Below are 23,128 nucleotides of genomic sequence, written 5' to 3' on the forward strand. Positions count from 1 at the left end.
GGCTCTGGTTGAGTCCTTGACAAATATGTGTGGTAATGGCGTGCAGATTTTTAATGCCAAAATTGGAAAGGAGAATATCTTTGGCCCAACAGTCGGGAAATTCAGTCTCCACAGTGAAACATCTGACAATGGTATGAGGCTGATAGACTTTGCAGCTGCAAAAAACATGGTAGTTAGCAGTACCAGATTTAATCATCTCGATATTCATAAGGGCACCTGGCTGTCTCCAGATCAGAAAACAAGAAACCAAATTGATCATGTTGTGATAGATGGAAGACATTCATCGAGCGTGTTGGATGTACGATCGTTCCGAGGCGCAAACATTGATTCGGACCACTACCTTGTTGCAGCAAAGGTACGCACCCGCTTAAACGTAGCAAACAAAGTACGAACAGACACAACACGAAAGTTAGACATCGGTAAGCTGCAATCACAACAGATAGCCACAGCATATTCCACTCAACTATCCCAATTGCTTAATCAAAGCACTCCTCATCCCGATAACATATCAGCGCAATGGCAAAGCATTGCCCACTCCATGCATACAGCCGCAAAATCCATACTTGGATACCAGAGACCTCCACCAAGGAATCCATGGTATGATGAGGAGTGTCGTGCTGCCACCGAAGAGAAAAATGCAGCATATAAGGCTACTTTACAATCCGTAGCAACGCGTAGCGCACGAGAGAGATACAGGGAGAAAAGGAGAGAGGAGAAACGTCTTTTCCGCAGGAAAAAGAGAGAGATGGAAAAGCGGGAGTGTGAAAAAATCGAGATGTACAGGAGCCAGAATGAAGTCCGAAAGTTCTACCAAAGAGTCAAGCATCAAACTGATGGCTTTGGTACAGGCACATCCTCCTGTAGAGACCAGCAAGGTAATTTGGTAACTGATACAGATAGTGTACTCAGGATATGGAAAGAACATTTTTCAAATCTGCTGGTATCCAATAGCAGCGAAGACGACGAAGATACCACAGTCCCAATCCCAGAAGATGGTATTGAATGTATACCGCCCAGCCAAGATGAGGTAAAGACAGCAATAAATCGGTTGAAGAATAATAAGGCAGCAGGGGCCGATGGCTTACCAGCCGAGCTGTTCAAAACCGGAGGCGACACGCTGATAAGGTGTATTCATCAGCTAGTTAGCACCATCTGGCAGGAAGAACGAGTACCCGACGATTGGAACCTGAGTATCCTGTGCCCCGTCCACAAGAAGGGAGATAAGACTGTATGCTCTAACTATAGGGGCATAAGTCTACTCCCTATTGCCTACAAGATCGTGTCAGGGATATTGTGCGAACGACTAAAGCCTATGGTCAACGAGATAATTGGACCATACCAATGCGGCTTTAGACCTGGCAAGTCCACCATTGACCAGATATTTACCCTGCGGCAAATCCTGGAGAAGACCCAAGAGATGCAGATCGACACCTACCACCTTTTTGTCGATTATAAAGCAGCCTTCGACAGCCCGCTGCGTTCAAAGGTATTCCAAGCCATGTCTGAATTTGGTATTCCCGCAAAGCTCATCCGGCTTTGTAAAATGACTTTAACTGACACGAGGTCCTCAGTAAAAATAGGAAAGAACCTCTCCGAAGAGTTTGGTACCAAAAGAGGTTTCAGACAAGGAGACAGCTAGAAAAGGTTATACGAGAGGCAAACGTCAAAAGAAGTGGCACAATCTACACCAATAGTCACATGTTACTTGCTTATACTGATGATATAGACATCATGGGCCGATCAGTAAAAGAAGTAACTGATACCTTTATAAAGGTCGAAGGAGAATCTGCTAAAGTGGGTCTGGCGGTAAACGGTGAGAAGACCAAGTTGATGGTGTCGACGCGCAATACGTCCATTGAGCTCGGACCGACTGTGGAAGTTGGTACCTACAATTTTGAGGTAGTAAAAGACTTCGTCTACCTCGGCACCTCCGTAAACACAACAAACGACATCAGTTGTGAAATAAAAAGAAGAATTGTATTGGCCAACAGATGCTACTTTGGTTTAAGTAAGCAGTTTAAAAACAAAGCCACATCTCGTCAAACAAAAATAACGCTCTACAAAACACTGATACTACCCGTGCTGATGTATGGCTCCGAAGCCTGGGTACTTGCGCAAGCAGACATGGCAGTGCTTGGTGTGTTTGAGAGAAAAATTCTTCGGACCAATCTGCGTTGACGGTGAATATCGACGTCGCATGAACCACGAGCTGTATCTGCTATACAACGACATCAATATTGTTAAACGTATCGAGATGCAGCGATTGCGTTGGCTAGGCCATATCATAAGAATGAGCGATGATGAACCCGCTAAAAAGGCGTATGAATACATGCCACATGGCGGGGCACGCAGAATTGGCAGGCCAAGGAATAGATGGCGCAAACAAGTGGATGATGAGATGAAAAGGCGCGGTATTCCAGAGTGCAAAGCAACAAATAGAGAGGAATGGAGATCTCTTCTTAGTTCGGCCTATAGAACAAATGTTCTGTAATGGGCCACCTAAGTAAGTAAGTAAGTAATGGCGTGCAGAGCTGTTGTCGTGCTGTGCTGCTTACGGAATCCATGCTGATGATCGGCAACTTGATAGCTATTTCTGACACTGGGGAGGACTAAGGCCTCAAGGGTCTTTGCTACGGGCGACAAAAGCGAAATCAGCCTGTATGATTCACTTTTGCTGGCATCCTTGCCGGGCTTCCGTAGTGGGACCACCCTGCCCATTTTCCAGACTTCGGGAACAATGAGGGTGGAAAGCGATAAGTTGAGAACTTTAGTGAGATACATTAACATGGAGATTCCATCAGGGCCCAACACTTTGGATGATTTAGCGTTCCTGATGGCATTGGCAACATCATCCATTGTAAACTGTGGTGGTTCCTTCTCGGCAGGAAGAGATCTGATGCGACGTAATACTCTTCTCTTCGCCCTGTCACTCTCGGGGTACTCGACAAACTGTCGATTGAAATAACTTGCGCACCTCTTCGGGTCAGTCAACGTAACGTCGCCTAACGTGACTGAGGTCCTATCTTCCCTTCTTCCAGGTTTCGAGAGTGACTTAACCGTTGCTCTCAATTCACCTATACCGACTCCAATCTTGCAACTCTTCAGATGATTTAAGGCTGGTCGGCGTGCATTAGCGGAACAATGCACGCCGACCAGCCTTTTAACTTTCAGTGTCAGTGTCCCTGACTCTGGGGTCATTGGGGTTGGTTCGACGAAGCTCATCACGCTCATTTGCTAATCCCGTCGCCTCTGCTGGGAAGTTTGTTCTTACTTCGGGTATTCCACCAGCAGGGATATTGCGAGCGGCTGCAGCAGTGATGATGTCTCGGAACGTCCTTTCCCCTACCCGAACATCAGAATGATTGGGCAGTTCACTGAAGCGGTGATTGGTGAACTCTCTGAAACCCGACCAATAAGGGAATAATGGGCGTATGTGTATTGTCAACACTTATACGTACCCTAAATTTTGATTCAATTATCAAGGACTTTTGAAGAATAACTTTCAATCCGTGCCCGAAGCGTTGATTTATAAACTATAATTTTCAAAACTTATTTATGGCATACGGGCCTATAAGTATTGTCAACACTTATACGCACTCTAAGTCTGCGTTACATTTCAAAAGTAGATAAATTGAAGACCTTATTAAGGAGTTCTGTCCTTAAAACACCTTTAAAGATTTTCTGTTCTTAGACGACCCAAAACAAGTCTTCCATGGAAGGTGGAAAATATGTTCTTCTATTCTTCTTCTTTCTCTTGTATCCCATCCTAATAAAAAAAACACTGTTGAACTATTTGCTTCTACTTAGAAGACACCAAGAGCCAAATGTACAAATTATTCTGGATCTGTTCGGGTTATTGAGAAAAGGGAAAACCTGAAGTCGTGCTTATACTGCAAACCCCACACATCTTCATAACAGACCTTACTCTATAGAAAGCGTACGGGAATACTGCCCCTCCTATATCACTATTCGGCTTTCTACTGTGCTGATTTTAATAGACACCACATCCTTTGGAGCTACGATGAACGATGATGAAATCAGGGAGCGGCCAAAATCCCATGTTTCCTCTACCTATTGTTCGATGCCAACTACCCTGGCAGCTTTCACTGGATGGAATCGTGATGCCAATGCGGACCTACATAACCTCTGGAGATACACCAATACACCTCTGGAGATACACCACCACTATAAATGATCAGAATCTCATGGTTTCCACCTATTGTTCGAAGCCAACGACCCTGGCAGCTAGCACTCGGTGGATTGGTGATCCCTTGATGGTTGCCTCTGGAGATACACCAACGGATGACGAAGCCGGCTAAAGGCTCGATTAATGGGTAGAATCTCATGGTTTCCACCTATTGTTCGAAGCCAACGACCCTGGTAGCTAGCACTTGATGGAATTGTGATGCCAATTCGGACCTATATACCTATCTACTATACCTACTTTAAAGCCGCCCCAAAGCCAGCATCGTTCGAAAATCGTAAACATTGGCATTTCTCTGCCTTTTACAAAAGCTGGTCCAAATTCATTGCTAAAATAGACGGGGGACATTCGATTTATACCACCTGAGTTTGAAGTGATTTCGAACGGCATTTCCCTGCCTTCTGCATAAGTTGACTGGCTCAAATTCATTGCTAAAATAGACGGGGGACATTCGATTTATACCACCTGAGTTCGAAGTGATTTCGAACGATTCTCTAGAGTAGTTATGGGCACCAGCAAAAATGTCATCCAAAGGAGGTTCCGCAAACATAAAAATTCCTTGCTGGTATGATGTCTGCGGTAGACTTCATGAATAATTCCGCGCCAACTAAAGTCCAGCAATCGCAGCTGAGCTTAAAAAATTGGTAGGCTCTGCGTGAAATGTCCATCAACTTCAATGGCAACAGCAACTTCATTGCTGGCCATACGGGCAACCCACCCAAAACCGGCAGTTTACACACCGTTCGCTTGAAAAATCAACTCAGAACTAAAGGTCCTGCGAACCCATACAACTTGAAATACATCGTTCTTCATCCTTTCACTGTATCGAAAACTGATCCATCACAGCCAAAAATGAGAAATACCACTACAGCTGGTGTTGATTGGATTTATCCAGAGGCGCCCGAGCAGGGACCAGAGAGAATATAACCGCCTAGTAGGATTTTCGAGGCAAGGTGTGTAAAGCTGAGAATGCCAGCCACCTGGGCAAACTCTTCAATGAAATCGAACCTCATTGCTGCAACCTATCCAAAACCGGCAATTGACAAACCGTCCACTCGGAAAATCAAATCAAAATTAAAGGTCCTACGAAGTCATACAACTTCAAATGCATCGTTCTTCGTGCTTTTGCCGTATCGGAAATTGAGATATCAATTTCAAAAAAATTGGCATTACAGTTGGTGCTGGTTGCATTTATGCAGTGGCGCTCGAGCAGGGAACAGAGAGAATATAACCACCTAGTAGGATTTTCGAGGCAAAGGCTGTAGAGCTCATAATGCCAGCCCACCTGGATCTACTATACTCTTCGAAGAGAGGACTTGATGATCTATCTTGAGGAGTTCGACCGCACCAACTCTGGAAATGTCGACGACGATTTCTGCAGTTTGTAGCGGAAGACCTATCCTATCTTGAAGAGTTCGACCGCACCATCGGACGCGGAGAAACATGACTCAGAACTCCTCGAGAAGATTCTTGAGCAACACAAAACGCCTAGAGGCAAACTTTCTGACACAGCTCAAGACACTTCTCCTCTCCTGGTGGAATATAACCGCCTAATAGGTGAAAGTGTTATATCCGCTTCCATGAAAAGGCTGTAGAGCTGAAAATTCCAGCCACCTGGACCTACTGTACTCTTCGAAGAGCGGACTCAATGGCCTATATTGAGAAGTTCGAACGCTTCACCTCGCGAAATGTCAATGATTTGCTCTGTTTATAGCGATAGAACATAACCCGGATTGCCTCAGAAGGATTCTTTAGTTGCAGAAGCAACACAAAAGGCCATCGACAAGCCTGAAGGCAAAATGTCTGACACCACTCAAGACACTTCTCATCTCGGTGACTGGAGCCAGCACACATTCTCCCGAGAACCATCGTTCGGAAACGATCAGCCTGATTAAACGCTGCCCGGCCAAGTGTTGTTGCCGCTACACAGCCTTCCATATGGTCCAAAGCGGACGCGACCACTGGTATTGCTAGGAGGTCTTCAATATAAAGAAGACTACCTTAGGTGTTCTTCTATGTAGAGAAGAATCCTTTAGGACTTTATTGTAGAAAAAATCCACTTAGAAGGTCTTCAATTTAAGGAGGTATATTTTAAATAATCTTCTAGGTGGAGAAGACCCCTTATGGAGTTCTTTCTTGTACAGAAGATCCCTTTAGAAGGTCCATAATGTAGAGAAGACTTCCTTAGGTGGTCTGCTATGTAGAGCAGACGCTTTTAGGAGGACCTCTATGTAGGGAAGACCCCCTTATGAGGTCTTCTATGTATAGAAGACCCCCTTAGGAGGCATTCAACGTAGAGAAGACCCAATTGGATTGTCCTCTATATAGAAAAGACGGTTTTAGAAGATTTTTTATGTAGAGAAGACCTGCTTAGGAGGTATTTTATGTAGAAAAAATCCCCTTAGAAGGTCATCTGTGTACAGAAGACCTCTTTAAGATGTCTTCTATGTGGAGTAGATCCCTTTAAGAGGTATTCTATGTAGAAAAGATCCCTTTATTAGGACGCAAACACTGGTATTGCCGATAGGGATATCATAGCATTAACAGACCAGGTACGGAAAGGGAACATCAGTTATGATGGAATCAGCGCAACCCTTAAGTTCATTAAATAGCTGAGTACCCGGATGCCTGAAGTTTGAGGGGAAATGCATTGGCTTCAAAAAGTGTTCCGTGAATACCTCCGCAGTCTCCCTTTACAGTCGCTTTATTTTGAGGAACTAGAGGACGAGATACGGAGGCATTGGCTTCAAAAAAGTTTCCGTGATTACTTCCTCAGGCCATTTTTACAGTCGCTTTATTTTGAGAAACTAGAGGATAAAATACGAAAGTGAAAGTAACGAGCGCCCTTTAACGCGTATACCCTGAGCATGCACGATTTTATGCGACACAGCACATACACTGAGGTACAGAAAGTTGAAAGGATTTTCCGAAACGCTTTACCACAATACTTGCGATATATAAGGTGTCGAGATTTTCATACGGTCAGAGATCTACTTGAAATGGCGGAGGATTTAGAGAGCCCACCTTCAAGATCGGATATCGTTCTTGAACAACTTCGACTAATAGATCCGGACGATTCACCGGTATTTACCAATCCGGGCGTTGTGGTCACAAAGGACTCTTTGCGTCACGCTGCAGGATTCCACAGGTGCTGGATTGCGGCTGTAGAGAAGTGCCACAACCGGATCCGCAATAACCGAGGGCAATCGAATACGATAGAAGTTTAATCCAGGTCTACATATTCTGTTTCAACTGCAAAGTGATGACGTTATGGACGCATTTGTGGATGTCAAGGGCGCATTTAAATTCTTTCCTTAGGATAGTCGTGCTCGCTAAGTTGTATGAGATCAGGTGTCAGGAGTTTGTTCTCTGGTCTATTGGTCTGTGGGATTCAAAGAAATATATTCTTTAAAAATCCACATCTCTTGGTCTAATGTGCCTTAAAGTTATTTTTATGTAGAGAAGATCCCCTTTAGGACTTTTCCTACGTAGGGAGGACCCGCGAAGACGGATTTTTTACGTAAAGAGGACCAATGTAGTCGATCTTTTATGTAAAGAAGGTCCATTCTATGTAGAGAAGATCCCTTTATCAGGTTTCCTATGAAGAGAGAAGACCTCTTTAGGATGTCTGCTATGAATCCATGATGCCCTAACTTAGGGATAACAATCTTCCAAAAAACTGTAGTCAGTGCAATCCAATAAAGAAAACCTTTATCTCACCTTCCAACTATCCATTCTTTCATTTCTTTTGCAGATCCGGTAGTCAGGAGTATCTCGAAAAACCCGAACACGAAGACGACGATACACCCCGAGGCTGTTGCCGTTGTTGTGCGAAATTTTGTATGCCATGTCGTCGCTCACGTTGTTCCCGTTGTTGTCAACGTAAACGCAAGAATAAACATGATGAAGCCACTCAACCAGTTCTGTCGGCTACAAGCAGTGCCACCACAACCAATTTACAGTTAGTCGATGAAAAGGATACGACAGCTAAGAAGACTTCATGTTGGCAAAAATTGAATTGTTGTAGAAGTTGTTGCGGTAAAAAGTCCAAAGATAAGGAATTGGAAAGGAAACCAACAACAGCACCAGCACCGCCACCTATACGGTCTGTGGGACCACCCAAACAAAGTCGTTGTGGCCTGTGTTTGAGTAAAATTTTCTGTTGTCGTTCGGTGAATAAAATCGATCCAAAGACTGGTGATGAAACGGAGGTAAAGAAATGCTGTTTCTGTATACCGTGTCGTAAGAAACGTCAAGCGTCTGCTGCTGGTTCAATGGCTGGGTCCACGGTTGCATGGCAAGATCCTGAAGCTGGTATAACACCAACCGATGCTGCCGTCTTAGAGGGTCAAGATGTGTCAGAGAAACAGTGAGTGTACAGGGGATTTGAGGAAATGGGTGATATAAAATATTTGAATCTTTCTCTTGCAGGGGTTGTTGCAAACGTTTTTGCAACTTCTTGCTGTGCTGTCGCAAGAAAAAGGTAGCCGCTTCGGAAAGCCGCCGGCAAAGTATTAGAGCTCCACCACCTGAGGTAAGTTTGGGAAACATGTGACTTCCCTTTCTAAAATGTTTACATATTTTTTGTTCTTTGTCTTCTAGGATACTCGCCGTAAATTACATGTGGACCTAGTCGAATATACATCCAAAATGAAGGGAGCCATACCCGTTCTACCTCTTTGTTTGGCATGGTTTTGTGCCATATGCAATATTGTGATACCAGGATTGGGTAAGTCGTTTGAATTTGGGAGGAGTTATGCCCGGAAAACCCAGGGCCCTGTCGGTGGTTCATTACATGCCACTTTAGGAGGTATTATATGTAGAGAAGATCGCTTTAGTAGGACTTATATGTAGGAAAGACCCCCTTAGAAGGTCTTCTATGTAGAGAAGACCCACTCAGGAGGTCTTCTATGTAGAGAAGACCCCTTTAGGAGGACTTATATGTAGGGAAGACCCCATTATAAAGTTTTCTATGTAGAGAAGAACCCCTTATGAGGTATTCTATATAGAGAAGACCCCCTTAGAAGGTCTTCTATGTAGAGAAGACCCCCTTCGGAGGTCTTCTATGTAGAGAAGACCCCCTTAGGAGGTCTTCTATGTAGAGAAGACCCCCTTAGGAGATCTTCTATGTAGAGAAGACCCCCTTAGGAGATCTTCTATGTAGAGAAGATCCCCTTAGGAGGTCTTCTATGTAGAGAAGATCCCCTTCTATGTAGAGAAGACCCCTTAGGAGGTCTTCTATGTAGAAAAGACCCCCTTAGGAGGTCTTCTATGTAGAGAAGATCTCCTTCGGATGTCTCCTATGTAGAGAAGACCCCCTTAGGAGGTCTTCTATGTAGAGAAGACCCCCTTAGGACGTCTTCTATGTAGAGAAGACCCCCTTAGGAGGTCTTCTATGTAGAGAAGACCCTCTTAGGAGGTCTTCTATGTAGGAATCAGGTGGATCAGAGTAAAGGGGTTATTTTAGCGTGTTAAAGTCTCGCACACCTGGTGACGTCAGGTAGCCAGAGTCTTTCGATGATTTTTCCCCGTCCAAAAAAAAAAATGTACAGAAGAGCCCCTCAGAAGTCTTCTATGTAGGGAAGACCCCCTTAGGAGGTCTTCTATGTAGAGAAGACACCCTCAGGATATCTTCTATGTAAAGAAGAGGCCCTTAGAGGTCTTCTAGGTAGAGTAGATCACCTTAGGAGGTCTTCTATGTAGAGTAGACAACCTTAGGAGGTCTTCTATGTAGAGAAGACCCCCTTAGGAGGTCTTCTATGTAGAGAAGACCCCTTTTAGGATGTCTTCTATGTAGAGAAGACCCCTTTTAGGATGTCTTCTATGTAGAGAAGACCCCTTTAGGAGGTCTTCAATAGAGAAGACCCCCTTATGAGGTCTTCTATGTAGGAAAGACCCCCTTAGGAGGTCTTCTATGTAGAGAAGACTCCCTTAGGAGGTCTTCTATGTAGAGAAGACTCCCTTAGGGGGTCTTCCATGTAGAGAAGACTCCCTTAGGAGGTCTTCTATGTAGAGAAGACTCCCTTAGGGGGTCTTCTATGTAGAGAAGACTCCCATAGGGGGTCTTCTATGTAGAGAGGTCTTCTATAGAGAAGACCCCCTTGGAGGTCTTCTATGTAGAGAAGACTCCCTTAGGGGGTCTATGTATGAGAAAACCCCCTTAGGAGGCCTTCTATGTAGAGAAGACTCCCTTAGGAGGTCTTCTATGTAGAGAAGACTCCCTTAGGGGGTCTTCCATGTAGAGAAGACTCCCTTAGGAGGTCTTCTATGTAGAGAAGACTCCCTTAGGGGGTCTTCTATGTAGAGAAGACTCCCATAGGGGGTCTTCTATGTAGAGAGGTCTTCTATGTAGAGAAGACCCCCTTAGGATGTCTTTTATGTAGAGAAGACTCCCTTAGGAGGTCTTCTATGTAGAGAAGACCCCCTTAGGAGGTCTTCTATGTAGAGAAGACCCTCATAGGAGGTCCTCTATGTAGAGAATGCCCCCTTAGGAGGTATTCTATGTAGAGAAAACCCCCTTAGGAAGTCTTCTATGTAGAGAAGACCCCCTTGGAGGTCTTCTATGTAGAGAAGACCCCACCTTAGGAGGTCTTCTATGTAGAGAAGATCCCCTTAGGAGGTTTCTGTGTAGAGAAGATCCCCTTAGGAGGTCTTCTATGTAGAGAAGACCCCCTTAGGAGGTCTTTTATGTAGAGAAGACTCCCTTAGGAGGTCTTCTATGTAGAGAATACTCCCTTAGGAGGTCTTCTATGTAGAGAAGACCCTCATAGGAGGTCCTCTATGTAGAGAATGCCCGAGGTCCTCTATGTAGAGAATGCCCCCTTAGGAGGTCTTCTATGTAGAGAAGACCCCCTTAGGAAGTCTTCTATGTAGAGAAGACCCCCTTAGGAGGTATTCTGTGTAGAGAAGAGCCCCTTAGGAGGTCTTCTATGTAGGGAAGACTCCCTAGGAGATCTTTTATGTAGAGAAGACCCCCTTAGGAGGTCGTATATATGTAGAGAAGACACCCTTAGGAGGTTTTCTATGTAGACAATACCCCCTTAGGAGGTCTTCTATGTAGAGAATACCCCCTTAGGAGGTCTTCTATGTAGAGAAGACTCCCTAGGAGGTCTTCTATGTAGAGAAGACTCCCTTAGGAGGTGTTCTATGTAGAGATGACCCCCTTAGAAGGTCTTCTATGTAGAGAAGACTCCCTTAGGAGGTGTTCTATGTAGAGAAGACCCCCTTAGGAGGTCTTCTATGTAGAGAAGACCCCCTTAGGAGGTCTTCTATGTAGAGAAGACCCCCATTGAAGGTCTTCTATGGAGGGAAGACCCCTTAAGAGGTCTTCTATGTAGAGAAGACCCCCTTAGGAGGGCTTCTATGTAGAGAAGAACCCCTTAGGAGGTCTTCTACGTTGAGAAGACCCCCTTAGGTGGTCTTCTACGTTGAGAAGACCCCCTGAGGAGGTCTTCTATGTAGAGAAGACCCCCTTAGGAGGTCTTTTATGTATAGAGGACCCTTTTAGAAGGTTTTTATGCAGATAAGACCCCCTTAGGAGGTCTTCTATGTAGAGAAGACCCCCTTAGGAGGTCTTCTATGTAGAGAAGACCCCCTTAGGAGGTCTTCTATGTAGAGAAGACCACCTTAGGAGGTCTTCTATGTAGAGAAGACCACCTTAGGAGGTCTTCTATGTAGAGAAGACCCCCTTAGGAGGTCTTCTATATAGAGAAGACCACCTTAGGAAGTCTTCTATATAAAGAGAGTCCCTTAGCAAGTCTTCTAAATATAGAAGACCCCCTCAGGAGGTCTTTTACGTAGATAATACCCCCATAGAAGGCCTCCTATGTAGAGAACCCCCCCTTTGGAAGTATTACATGTAAAGAAGAGGGTAGAGAAGATCCCCTTTGGGTAGAGAAGAACCCCTTTAGTGTAGAGAAGACCCACTTAGGAGGTCGTTTATGTAGAGAAGACTCCCTTAGGAGGTCTTCTAGGTTGATAAGACATCATTAGGGGGTCTTCTTTGTAGAGAAGATCCCTAAAGAAGGTCTTCTATGTAGAGAAGTCCACCTTAGGAGTTCTTCTATATAAAGAATATCTCCTTAGAAAGCCTTTTATATATAGGGGGACCTTTTGGAAGGTAGGGTAGATCCCTTTAGAAGGTTGTCTATGTGTAGAAAACAGCCTTAACAGGGCTTCTATGTAGAGAAGGCCCCTTAGGAGGGCTTCTTTGTAGAGAAGAGTCCCTTAGGAAGTCTTCTAAGTATAGAAGACCCCCTCAGGAGGTCTTCTACGTAGATAATACCCCCATAGAAGGCCTCCTATGTAGAGAACCCCCCCTTTGGAAGTATTACATGTAGACAAGAAGAAGAAGGAGAGAAAAGGGTAGAGAAGATCCCCTTTGGGTAGAGAAGAACCCCTTTAGTGTAGAGAAGACTCCTTAGGAGGTCTTATATGTAGAGAATACCCCTTAATAAGGTCTTCTATCTAGGGGGACCCCTTTAGTAGAACTTTTATCTGAAGGAGAATCCTTTAGGTTGTCCTTCATGTACAGAAGGTTTTCTTAGGAGAAATTCTTTTATCACTTATGTCTTTGTTTTAATTCCAGGAACATTACTATCCGGCTTCTTTTGCGTGTGTGTTGGCATACCACGTTTTTCCCACTATGACAGCGCCAAGGCTCGTTTGGGATCCTTGATCATCAACATTATTGTGGGGATGGCCCAACTGTTTTGTGTTCTCTTTTGTTTTGTTGGCTGGGGCTGGAGTATATGGTGGGGTACCATTATGCTGAAATGTGCAAGTAAGTTAATAGGCGAAAGGATATTTAAAATAATCCTGAAAAACTTTTCAAAACTTTTTATTTATTTATTTTTTTAATAAATATTAATTTTTCTCCCCTTCCAGAGAAACTAAGCAAAATCCGTAAAGTGGAACGTCTTGAAATGGAGGAGGAGAAAAGACAAGCAGCTGCAGCTGCTGCCACCGCAGCAGCGGCTGCAGAAGGAACTAAAACATAAGTGATGCTAAGCAACTAATGAAACTTCCCTATAACAAGTGAATACTTGGAACTTCCAATCTACAAAAATGTATACAAAAAAAAAAAACAAAAAACAAAAAATAAATTACTTCCAAAGCATGGAAAATAAGAGGTTATGTTGTTAAAAACTAACCTCACCTTCCATACAAACAAATACTACACATTGAAAGTCTACCACATAAATGAAAACTAATAAAAAATAACTTCCAATGAAACAACAACAAATATTGACCTTTAAAAAGCAAGAATACAAACTATGTCTACCAACATGAATTCCAAAATAATAAAAAAATGGAACTATGAAAAACATGTTTTCCTTAATTTAAGAAAAAATTTTGAAAAATAATTTATTCCAAAAAAATTATTAAAAATTACGACAATTTCCTTTGAAAGCAATGACCATTATTTTATATAAAATTTAAGTAGTGTAAATTTAGATAATAAATTAGAAAAAAAATAATAATATTTTGTACATAAAAACAATAATAAAAAATGATTAATACAATTTTATTACATATCAAGTTAAGAAAGTAAATATTAGAAATTCAAAAAGTGCACTTATTTTTAAGCTTAAAGCAATACAAAAACACATTTGAATTGAATTCTAAATAAAATCTAAAAATAGTAATTTTTACCTTTTTTATTTGTAAATACCATTGTATTCTAACATCCAATAAAAAAGTGAATACAAATCTATAGAAATATTGTAATTAATTATTGATATAAATAAAAACTCTTAAAAATAACAAAACTATGGTGTTTGTTTCAATTCACAAGATAAAATTATAAGCACAATAGGATCAGTCAGCTATTCCAACATCCAATTGAACAAGACTTAGTTTGAGCTTTAAACTATTCAGGAAGCATTAGTTCGAGCCTCAATATATTCTCTAAGAATTAGTTTGAACCTAAAACTATTCTATAAAAATTCGTTTGAACCTCAAACTAATCTCTAAGAACTAAAATAAAAATAAAATTAGTTTGAGCCCCAAACAATTTTATAAAAATTAATTAGGGTCTACCTATTCTATAAGAATAAATTTGAGCATCAACAACACTGTAAGAATAAGTTTGAACCTCAAACTATTCTATAAGAATTAGTTTGAGCCTCAAACTATTCTATAAGAATTAGTTTGAGCCTCAAACTATTCTATAAGAATTAGTTTGAGCCTCAAACTATTCTATAAGAATTAGTTTGAGCCTCAAACTATTCTATAAGAAGAAGTTTGAGCCTCCAACTATTCTATAAGAAGTAGTTTGAGCCTCCAACTATTCTATAAGAAGTAGTTTGAGCCTCCAACTATTCTATAAGAAGTAGTTTGAGCCTCCAACTATTCTATAAGAAGTAGTTTGAGCCTCCAACTATTCTATAAGAAGTAGTTTGAGCCTCCAACTATTCTATAAGAAGTAGTTTGAGCCTCAAACTATTCTATAAGAAGTAGTTTGAGCCTCAAACTATTCTATAAGAAGTAGTTTGAGCCTCAAACCAAAAAATTAGTTTGAAGCTCGAACTGTTAATTTGAACATCAATTTATTCTAAAAGAATTAGTTTGACTCTCAAGCTATTCTATAAGCATTAGTTTGAGCCTCAAACTACTCTATAAGAATTATTCTGAGCCTCAAACTATTCTATAAGAATTAGTTTGTGCCTCAAACTATTCTATAAAAATTAGTTTGCGCCTCAAACTATTCTATAAGAATGAGTTTGAGCCTAAAACTATTGAGCCTCAAACTATTCTATAAGAATTAGTTTGAGCCTCAAACTCTTTTATAAGAATTAGTGTGAGCCTCAAACTCTTCTATAAGAATTAGTGTGAGCCTCAAACTCTTCTATAAGAATTAGTTTGAGCCCCAAACTATCCCATAAGATTTAGTTTGAGCCTCAAACTCTTCTACAAGAATTAGTTTGAGCCTCAAACTATTCTATAAGAAGTAGTGTGAGCCTCAAACTCTTCTATAAGAATTAGTTTGAGCCCCAAACTATCCCATAAGATTTAGTTTGAGCCTCAAACTCTTCTATAAGAATTAGTTTGAGCCCCAAACTATCCCATAAGATTTAGTTTGAGCCTCAAACTCTTCTACAAGAATTAGTTTGAGCCTCAAACTCTTCTATAAGAATTAGTGTGAGCCTCAAACTCTTCTATAAGAATTAGTTTGAGCCCCAAACTATCCCATAAGATTTAGTTTGAGCCTCAAACTCTTCTACAAGAATTAGTTTGAGCCTCAAACTATTCTATAAGAAGTAGTTTGAGCCTCAAACCATTCTAAAAAAATTAGTTTGAAGCTCGAACTGTTAGTTTGAACATCAATTTATTCTATAAGAATTAGTTTGTGCCTCAAACTATTCTATAAAAATTAGTTTGCGCCTCAAACTATTCTATAAGAATGAGTTTGAGCCTTAAACTATTCTATAAGCAATAGTTTGAGCCTCAAACTACTCTATAAGAATTATTCTGAGCCTCAAACTATTCTATAAGAATTAGTTTGTGCCTCAAACTATTCTATAAAAATTAGTTTGCGCCTCAAACTATTCTATAAGAATGAGTTTGAGCCTAAAACTATTCTATAACAATGAGTTTGAGCCTAAAACTATTCTATAAGAATTAGTTTGAGCCTCAAACTATTCTATAAGAATTATGGGTCTATCTTGTATTGCCACTAAACTTGAGTTGCGTTGTCAGTTGTCTGCGCGACTGAGACGAAATGTTGTACCATTAATGTCAACTCAACTGGGTGGTCGATAAACATGTTATCGATCAGTGTTTTTTTCAAACTAGTGACCTCTATTCGCAAAAAAAAAAAACATTTTAAAAATAATTGCGCTCTGGATAACTCTTTTGTGTATTCTGCACAATATTTTAATATTTTGGCTGAGCTTTCGAGCAAATTTGGAAAACAACCCAAGATTGGAATATAACCTGTCCATTGAATCTTCGGATCGTCAAGTTTTATTGGCTGTCCCAAAACTAATAAGTTCGGTGGCATTATTTTTTGATGATGAAGATGTAGTGGGCTTGTGATGTGTTTCCTGTTTGCTTGTGTATTGGTAGTACTAATACATTAACGCCATTGGTAGGTACCCAGCAAACCAATCGTACCGATATCGTAACGAAATCGGAACAAATTTCGGACGTTACGTCCGATATCTGATCCGAAATCGTAACGATATCTTAACGAATGTTGTATGAAGTGGTTGACATAATTTCGGAACGAAATGTCGGAGCGAAATCGGATCGATTTCGGTCAGAATTCGCAACGAAATCGGAAGAAAATCCTTGGGAAATTCGGAATTCGAATTTTTTCCTCCGAATTTTCGTACAGATTTCTGAACGATTTCGGAATAATGTCGTATGAAAATCTGAGGTACCTTCCGAACTTTCGTAAAGATTTCTGAACCATTTTGGAATAATTTCGTATAATTATCGAAGGAAAAAATTTTTCTCTGATGCATATTTTTTATTGATAAATTTACTTTGTTATGTTTTTATTGGAAGATTATAATTTCAAAGATATCTAATGATTTTCACTGTTGTTATTATTTTGTAATGCAATGTAAACTTTGTGTACGAATATGTCGAGTCTATCAGCACTAGCTTGAATTGTTATATGCTGCATTTATATTTAAAATATTTAAAAAATGTATATGCGAATTTTATAACCAACCATTTTGTTTTTCGTCAACAATTAGATAATTGAGTCTATTTTCGATTGAAAATAGATCTGTTCTTGTCTGTGGCAGACATTTTTCTTATCTCATTGAGAGCGTATTTGTAAGGAGAAGTATATACTAGCACCTAATTGGAATGAAACCGAGATTAGAAAAGGGACTCCGGCGGTAGCCATTATGCCCATTTTTGTTCGTTAGTCAACCAGTACGCATCATTTCCTTGTCATTGTGGAAGAAAATTATTGATCTAAGTACACAAGTTTTTGAAGTCAGTTTTTGCACTCATAACCTTTGCAACACATAACATTCTTAAGAAGTGCAAGTGGAAGTAAATGCATTGGATGCCTTCTTTGGTATTTTAAGAATCACAGTGATTCACTTTCTGCACTCGGAAATATTGTGTTAAACAAACTTTTTGAATTGACCACCGAAGGCAATATCAATAGTTATTTTTTTTCCTCATCGCTGGCTTTGCTGTACTTTGGTTTTCATTTGGATTGTCTGTTTGGATGAAATCGTGTCGACTGCATTTATTTACATGCACATCAATATGTGATTTTGGGTAAGGTGAATTGCTATTCTCTTAGGTGATGTGATTCTCATAGAATTATTTTACTTCTGTCTCCTCCATCAGGTTTGTACAATTACTCCCAAAAATTCATTTAAACCAGAGCTGAGCAAAATCGAGAGAGAGGCAAATTTAAGAGAGAATTAATATTTAATTTTTCTTGATGTTTCATTACTTATTTCAACATTTTTTAAACATTAATGTTGTCTAAAATCGTCCACAATGCAAATTATTAAAAAATATATATAAAATATTGCATAAACTTTTAATTGTTTATGGTTCACAAAAATCTAAGAGTACGTTTTCAAAATTTGCCTGTGTGCTAGCACACAGGCGTGCTCACCCCTAATTTAAACACTGAAAAGGAAGAAGGGGAGAATTGGCATAATCAGTTGTGTCGAGATTCTCAGATCGTTGGCTGGTGTACGGTTAATTTGTGACCAAATTTCTAATCTGAGGTCTTTTATTCTGCAGCTTTGCCTTAAACTTGAGGTTATAATCATCAAATGCTGCGTCTTTGACAGAGGGACGGGAAAAGGTGCCGCTTAAACTAATTAAAATTTCTAAGTTGTCAATTTTGTGGAGTCAGATTTCATGCAAATCTAATGTTTTAATACGTAACAACAACCAGAAGAACGTATGTGTGTGCATGTGTGTTTTTGAGAGAAGAAGAAGAACGCTGAATTATTAAAAATTACCCATAAGAAAGGAAAATTATATTCACAAATTTGAAGTGTATACATCCCAGGTTGAAGGAATCAATTAAGGAAACATCAGAAAGGTCTGAAATAATATAATACGTGTTATAACCAGAACCGCATATTGTTCCATTATATTTTTTTTATAAAAAGAGAAGAAACCCAAAATTATTGAAACAGCATCATATACCGGCGACTGTGGATGGAAGGCCTTTCATCGGGGGAGCCAATGTCAAGTAAGTTTGTGTCAAGTGATCTATTGCTGTGTATTCTCTTTATTTCACTAATTGTTGTGAGACAATCGATTTAGTTTGTGGCCGCATACAGCAACAACAATTTTTGATGATATTTTTTTGTTGCTCTGTCATTGTTAGAAGCGGTACCGTTATTCTCTTACTAAAATCGATTGTGTCAAAACAAATTGAATAATTGTGGTTTAATTGGAAAACACGTAAATTAGTTTATATAAATTTTGGATAAAAAAATATGGTTATCCTTTCCTTTTCCAGGAAATAGAGTATCCATTTTCTTTCTGAATACTAATAATTCAGCACTTTCAGTAGTACCAACGTTATCAGAATTTCTTGTATGTGCTAAAATAGTTGGCATCACTTGTTTAGAGCCGAAGAGCATTCAGATTAAAACTGTTATACATTTTGTTAGGTATTTTTTTTTTGTTTGCAGAGGAATGGACACCTAGATTCTCTCAAACTAACTGTGTTTCTATTTTGATTCTTCACGAGCTATTTTCTATTACCATTTCATCTCTCTCTGCTATTTATTTTTGTCTAATTGTTCAGTGATCATATTCACGTTGGGGTTATTGACCTCAATGGCAAATCAGATGTTACAGTTTGGTTGTCTTTGATAATTTACAATTCGAATTTATACACACATACATTCTATTGGATTTTCAATTCGTTACGATTGAATTATTATAGGATATGATCATAGTTATTTTTTATTATTTTTGGCATGTTATTTATACTTTATAATTTATGTTAATAATTTATCGTTAGTCATCTTGCTATGTTATATTATGTTATTCGCTGAATCTTATATAAATGTGTTGGGCTTTCTAGCCATGAACTGAATACTTTTCTTTGTTTGACTTCGTAAGGCACCAGGGTTAGTAGGAGAGGGGGGTAGATGGTATGGGTTATCACCGGCTAGGATAGGGATAGGTGATAACATGGATGGGAGGGCAATTGATAGGCGCAACAACACCTGCGCTAATCCACTATGGTTAGTATAAGATCAAACCAATCTTTCTTTTTCTTTACTCTATATTTTCTTTTCGTGCATGCTCCTGCAGAACTATTAAAATTCTTCGTGTAGCTTAACTCCCATAGACTGTGGCAAGACCCCACCCCCGCTGACGAGCAATAAGGTCGCGGACATAGAGCATGCTTTCGCCGTAAACGTTTATGCTAGGAGTAACGACGTGTCCCTCGGTACACTCAGAACATTTCTCTTTGGTTATATGCTACAAAGAAAATGTACAGGACATTGCATCTATTAGAAGAAATTTGAGGGACAAGTCGAATCCATTGGAATTGCCAAACGATGCCGTAGTTTACGTTGTGGAAACGTTAAAGGATGACTTCAAAGTAAGTTGCAGATCAACAGCAATGCCCCACTTTTAAAAGTGTGCGCGGCGTTGCGATTCTTTGAGGACGGAAGTTTCCAAAAGTCCCATGGCAATGATTTCAACAATTGCATGGCTCAATCTACATTGTCGAGATTATTGAAGGAAGTTGTCCCACTTGATAGAGGACAAATTGTGCCAAAATAAGCACATTATGGGTCCAAAGGAGGATGTTCGTCATTTGTACTTAAACTGAACCTACTGTATTTGTCTCCAAATTCATTTGCAAAAGATTTGCTGCTGTCCGCTCCAAAGGCGATAAATTCAGTTATTGTGATGGACCACAACCAGTGTCGTTGAAGTTTATTTTATTTTGAGGCATTTTCTTTTTCAACTTTGCTCTAAAGTGAATCCAGACTCTCCCACTCTTCAGGTGTTCGTGTTGGAGGTTCATGGCTGTGGCTTTGGTTTCACCAAAACTCCCGAACTCCTCGGGCTAAGTTTGGATTTTCACTCAATTTATCAATTAATATTTCGAACTGTTGCTTTGTCGTTATTTTCACCATATTGATACACAAAATTAATTAATGATGCAAAGAATCAATAATTGTTAACAAAATGTTTATTTTTCCTTCTATTTTACTTCTTGTTTCTTCGAAAATGTTCACTGCAACTGAAAATTGGTGGTTGCTGAAAAACAGCCGTTTCGTCAACTGAGATTCGCAACTTCAGTTGAGAGTTGCCATACGTGGATCAATTTTGACAACTGGAAACGCCGCTCAACGATAATTGTTATCGATGATCGACCCCTTAGTTTGAGCCTCAAACTATTCTATAAGAATTTGTTTGAGCCTCAAACTCTTCTATAAGAATTAGTTTGAGCCCCAAACTATCCCATAAGATTTAGTTTGAGCCTCAAACTCTTCTACAAGAATTAGTTTGAGCCTCAAACTATTCTATAAGAAGTAGTTTGAGCCTCAAACCATTCCAAAAAAATTAGTTTGAAGCTCGAACTGTTAGTTTGAACATCAATTTATTCTATAAGAATTAGTTTGTGCCTCAAACTATTCTATAAAAATTAGTTTGCGCCTCAAACTATTCTATAAGAATGAGTTTGAGCCTAAAACTATTCTATAAGAATGAGTTTGAGCCTAAAACTATTCTATAAGAATTAGTTTGAGCCTCAAACTATTTTATAAGAATTAGTTTGAGCCTCAAACTATTCTATAAGAATTAGTTTGAGCCTCAAACTATTCTATAAGAATTAGTTTGAGCCTCAAACTATTCTATAAGAATTAGTTTGAGCCTCAAACTCTTCTACAAGAATTAGTTTGAGCCTCAAAATATTCTATAAGAATTAGTTTCAGCATCAAGCTATTCTTTAGGAATTAACTTGAGCACCAAACTATTCTTCAAGAAACGTTTTTCTTTGTCATCATCGGGTGCTTTCAAACATTTTTTAGAAATCCCCACATTTCCACCTCATGACCGCTTGCTTCAATAAAACACAATAAAAATATATTTTTAATGTTGATAAATATATATTTTTCTCTGGATTTTTATTTCATTTGTTTTGTTTTAAATATTTGATAAATTTAGTTGTAATTTTATATTTCATCTGATTTGTTGTTGTTGGTTTTAATTAAATACGAAAAATTATTAATTTTAAATTTGTTATGGGTTTTATAAATTTATATCATAGCTAATAAACGCTAAATTAGTTGGTTTTTTTCTTTTTTACTTTGAAGTTTTAGATTTCGCATGTTGTTCTCTACCATTCCACGGAGTTTGAAGTTTGAAAAAATATACAAAAAATAACAGCAGAAGGAAGGAACGGAAGGAGAAAACGAATTAAAATAGAAAATAATTCAAATAATTTATACACAAATTACACAAAGCTTAAACTAAGAAAAACAAAAAAAAATAATATTTACTAATAAACTTAAAAGAGCACTAAAACCCTTAATTATAAAATTTAAATTAAATAAAAATAAATTAAGTGTTTTTTACAAATAAAATATTTTTTTTAATTTTAATTACAGTTTAATTGTAATTGGATCACACTTATAAAAAAACTATAGTTTTTTCCGTTAATTAATTTTGTTTGTTTTTATTTTTGTTTATTTTTTTAGTTGTTGTTGTAGTCATATAATAAAAAATTATACACAAAGCAGTAAAATAACTTAAATTTCTAATACAAAAAATAATTATAAAATAAAAATTAAATTTTTCAGGTTTAGTTTTTTTTCCAATACAGTTTCTTTTTCGATTTTGTTTTTTTTTGGTGAGAAGCCTTAAAAAAGTGTAAAATGAAATAATTTACAATAAAAAATATTCTGTTTTAGTTGACTAAAGTAGCAAAACACATGGGGTTGTTTTTTAAAAAACAAAACAAAAATAAAACATAAATATTTTCTTCTTTTTAAGTGAGCTGAGTATCATTTAAATTGATTTTTTATGTCTCAAAAAGGATTTTGGACTTTTGTGGCGAGGGTAAGTTTTGGGTTTTGTTGGGAATTTGCAAAGCGGAAATCAACGAGTCTAGGGAAAGCGGTACTGAAAAATGGCACAAAAATAAATCAAAACCAAAATTATAATGGGGGGTTTTTAAAGGGCAAATACAGGGGGTTTGTAAGACAATTGTGAAAAAGTTTGAACCTCAAACGGTTTTTAAGAAATGGTTTAAACCTCAAGCTCTTCTTTAGGAAATAGTTTGAACCTCAAACTATTCTCTATGAAATAGTTCGAACCTCAAACCGCACTTTAAGAAATACTCTGAACCTCAACTATTCTCTAAGAACCAGTTCGAACTTCAAACTATTCTCTATGAAATATTTTAAACCTCAAACTATTCTACCAGAACTTGTTTGAAACTTAAACTATTCTCTAGGAACTAGTTTGAACCTCAAACTATTCTCAAACTACAATGTGGACTCTCAAGCTATTCTCTAAGAATAAGCTCGACCTTCAAACTATTCTTAAAGAATAATTTGGACCCTCATATTTGAACCTAAAACTATTCTATATGAATAAGTTTGAACATATTTGTATATGTTTAACCCTCAAACAAATCTATTTGAATAAGTTTGACCCTCAAAATATTCTCTAAGGGTCAAACATAACCCTCAAACTATTCTTTAAGAATAAGTTTGACCCTCAAAATATTCTCTAAGAATATGTTTGACCCTCAAACTATTCTCTAAGAACAAGTTTGATCCCTAAACGATTCTACAGGAGAAAGTTTGACCCTCAAACTATTCTCTAAGAATAAGTTTGAACCTAAAACTATTCTATATAAGAAAGTTCGACACTCAGACTATTTTTTAAGAATAAGTTTGAACATATTTGAATATGTTTAACCCTCAAACTATTCTATATGAATAA

At 38.7% G+C, this 23,128-nt stretch overlaps 1 protein-coding gene across 8 annotated transcripts in view; it reads left to right on the plus strand.

Annotated features, from left to right (window-relative positions):
* stum (mechanosensory transduction mediator stumble) overlaps positions 1-13,974 on the plus strand; it is a 211,910-nt gene extending 197,936 nt beyond the window's left edge. For all 8 annotated transcript variants that reach the window (XM_073989280.1, XM_073989281.1, XM_073989282.1 and 5 more), the window contains 5 exons: positions 7,959-8,573; positions 8,636-8,738; positions 8,807-8,933; positions 12,792-12,986; positions 13,091-13,974. In XM_073989280.1, the coding sequence (XP_073845381.1) occupies positions 7,959-8,573; positions 8,636-8,738; positions 8,807-8,933; positions 12,792-12,986; positions 13,091-13,203 (1,153 nt within the window). In that variant the 3' untranslated portion in view covers positions 13,204-13,974. The remainder of the gene's footprint in view (positions 1-7,958; positions 8,574-8,635; positions 8,739-8,806; positions 8,934-12,791; positions 12,987-13,090) is intronic.
* The last annotated feature ends 9,154 nt before the right edge of the window (positions 13,975-23,128 follow it).

The sequence above is a fragment of the Musca autumnalis genome, unplaced genomic scaffold (assembly GCF_047663935.1).
Source record: "Musca autumnalis isolate F117 unplaced genomic scaffold, ASM4766393v1 scaffold_5, whole genome shotgun sequence".
Classification (NCBI taxonomy): domain Eukaryota; kingdom Metazoa; phylum Arthropoda; class Insecta; order Diptera; family Muscidae; genus Musca; species Musca autumnalis.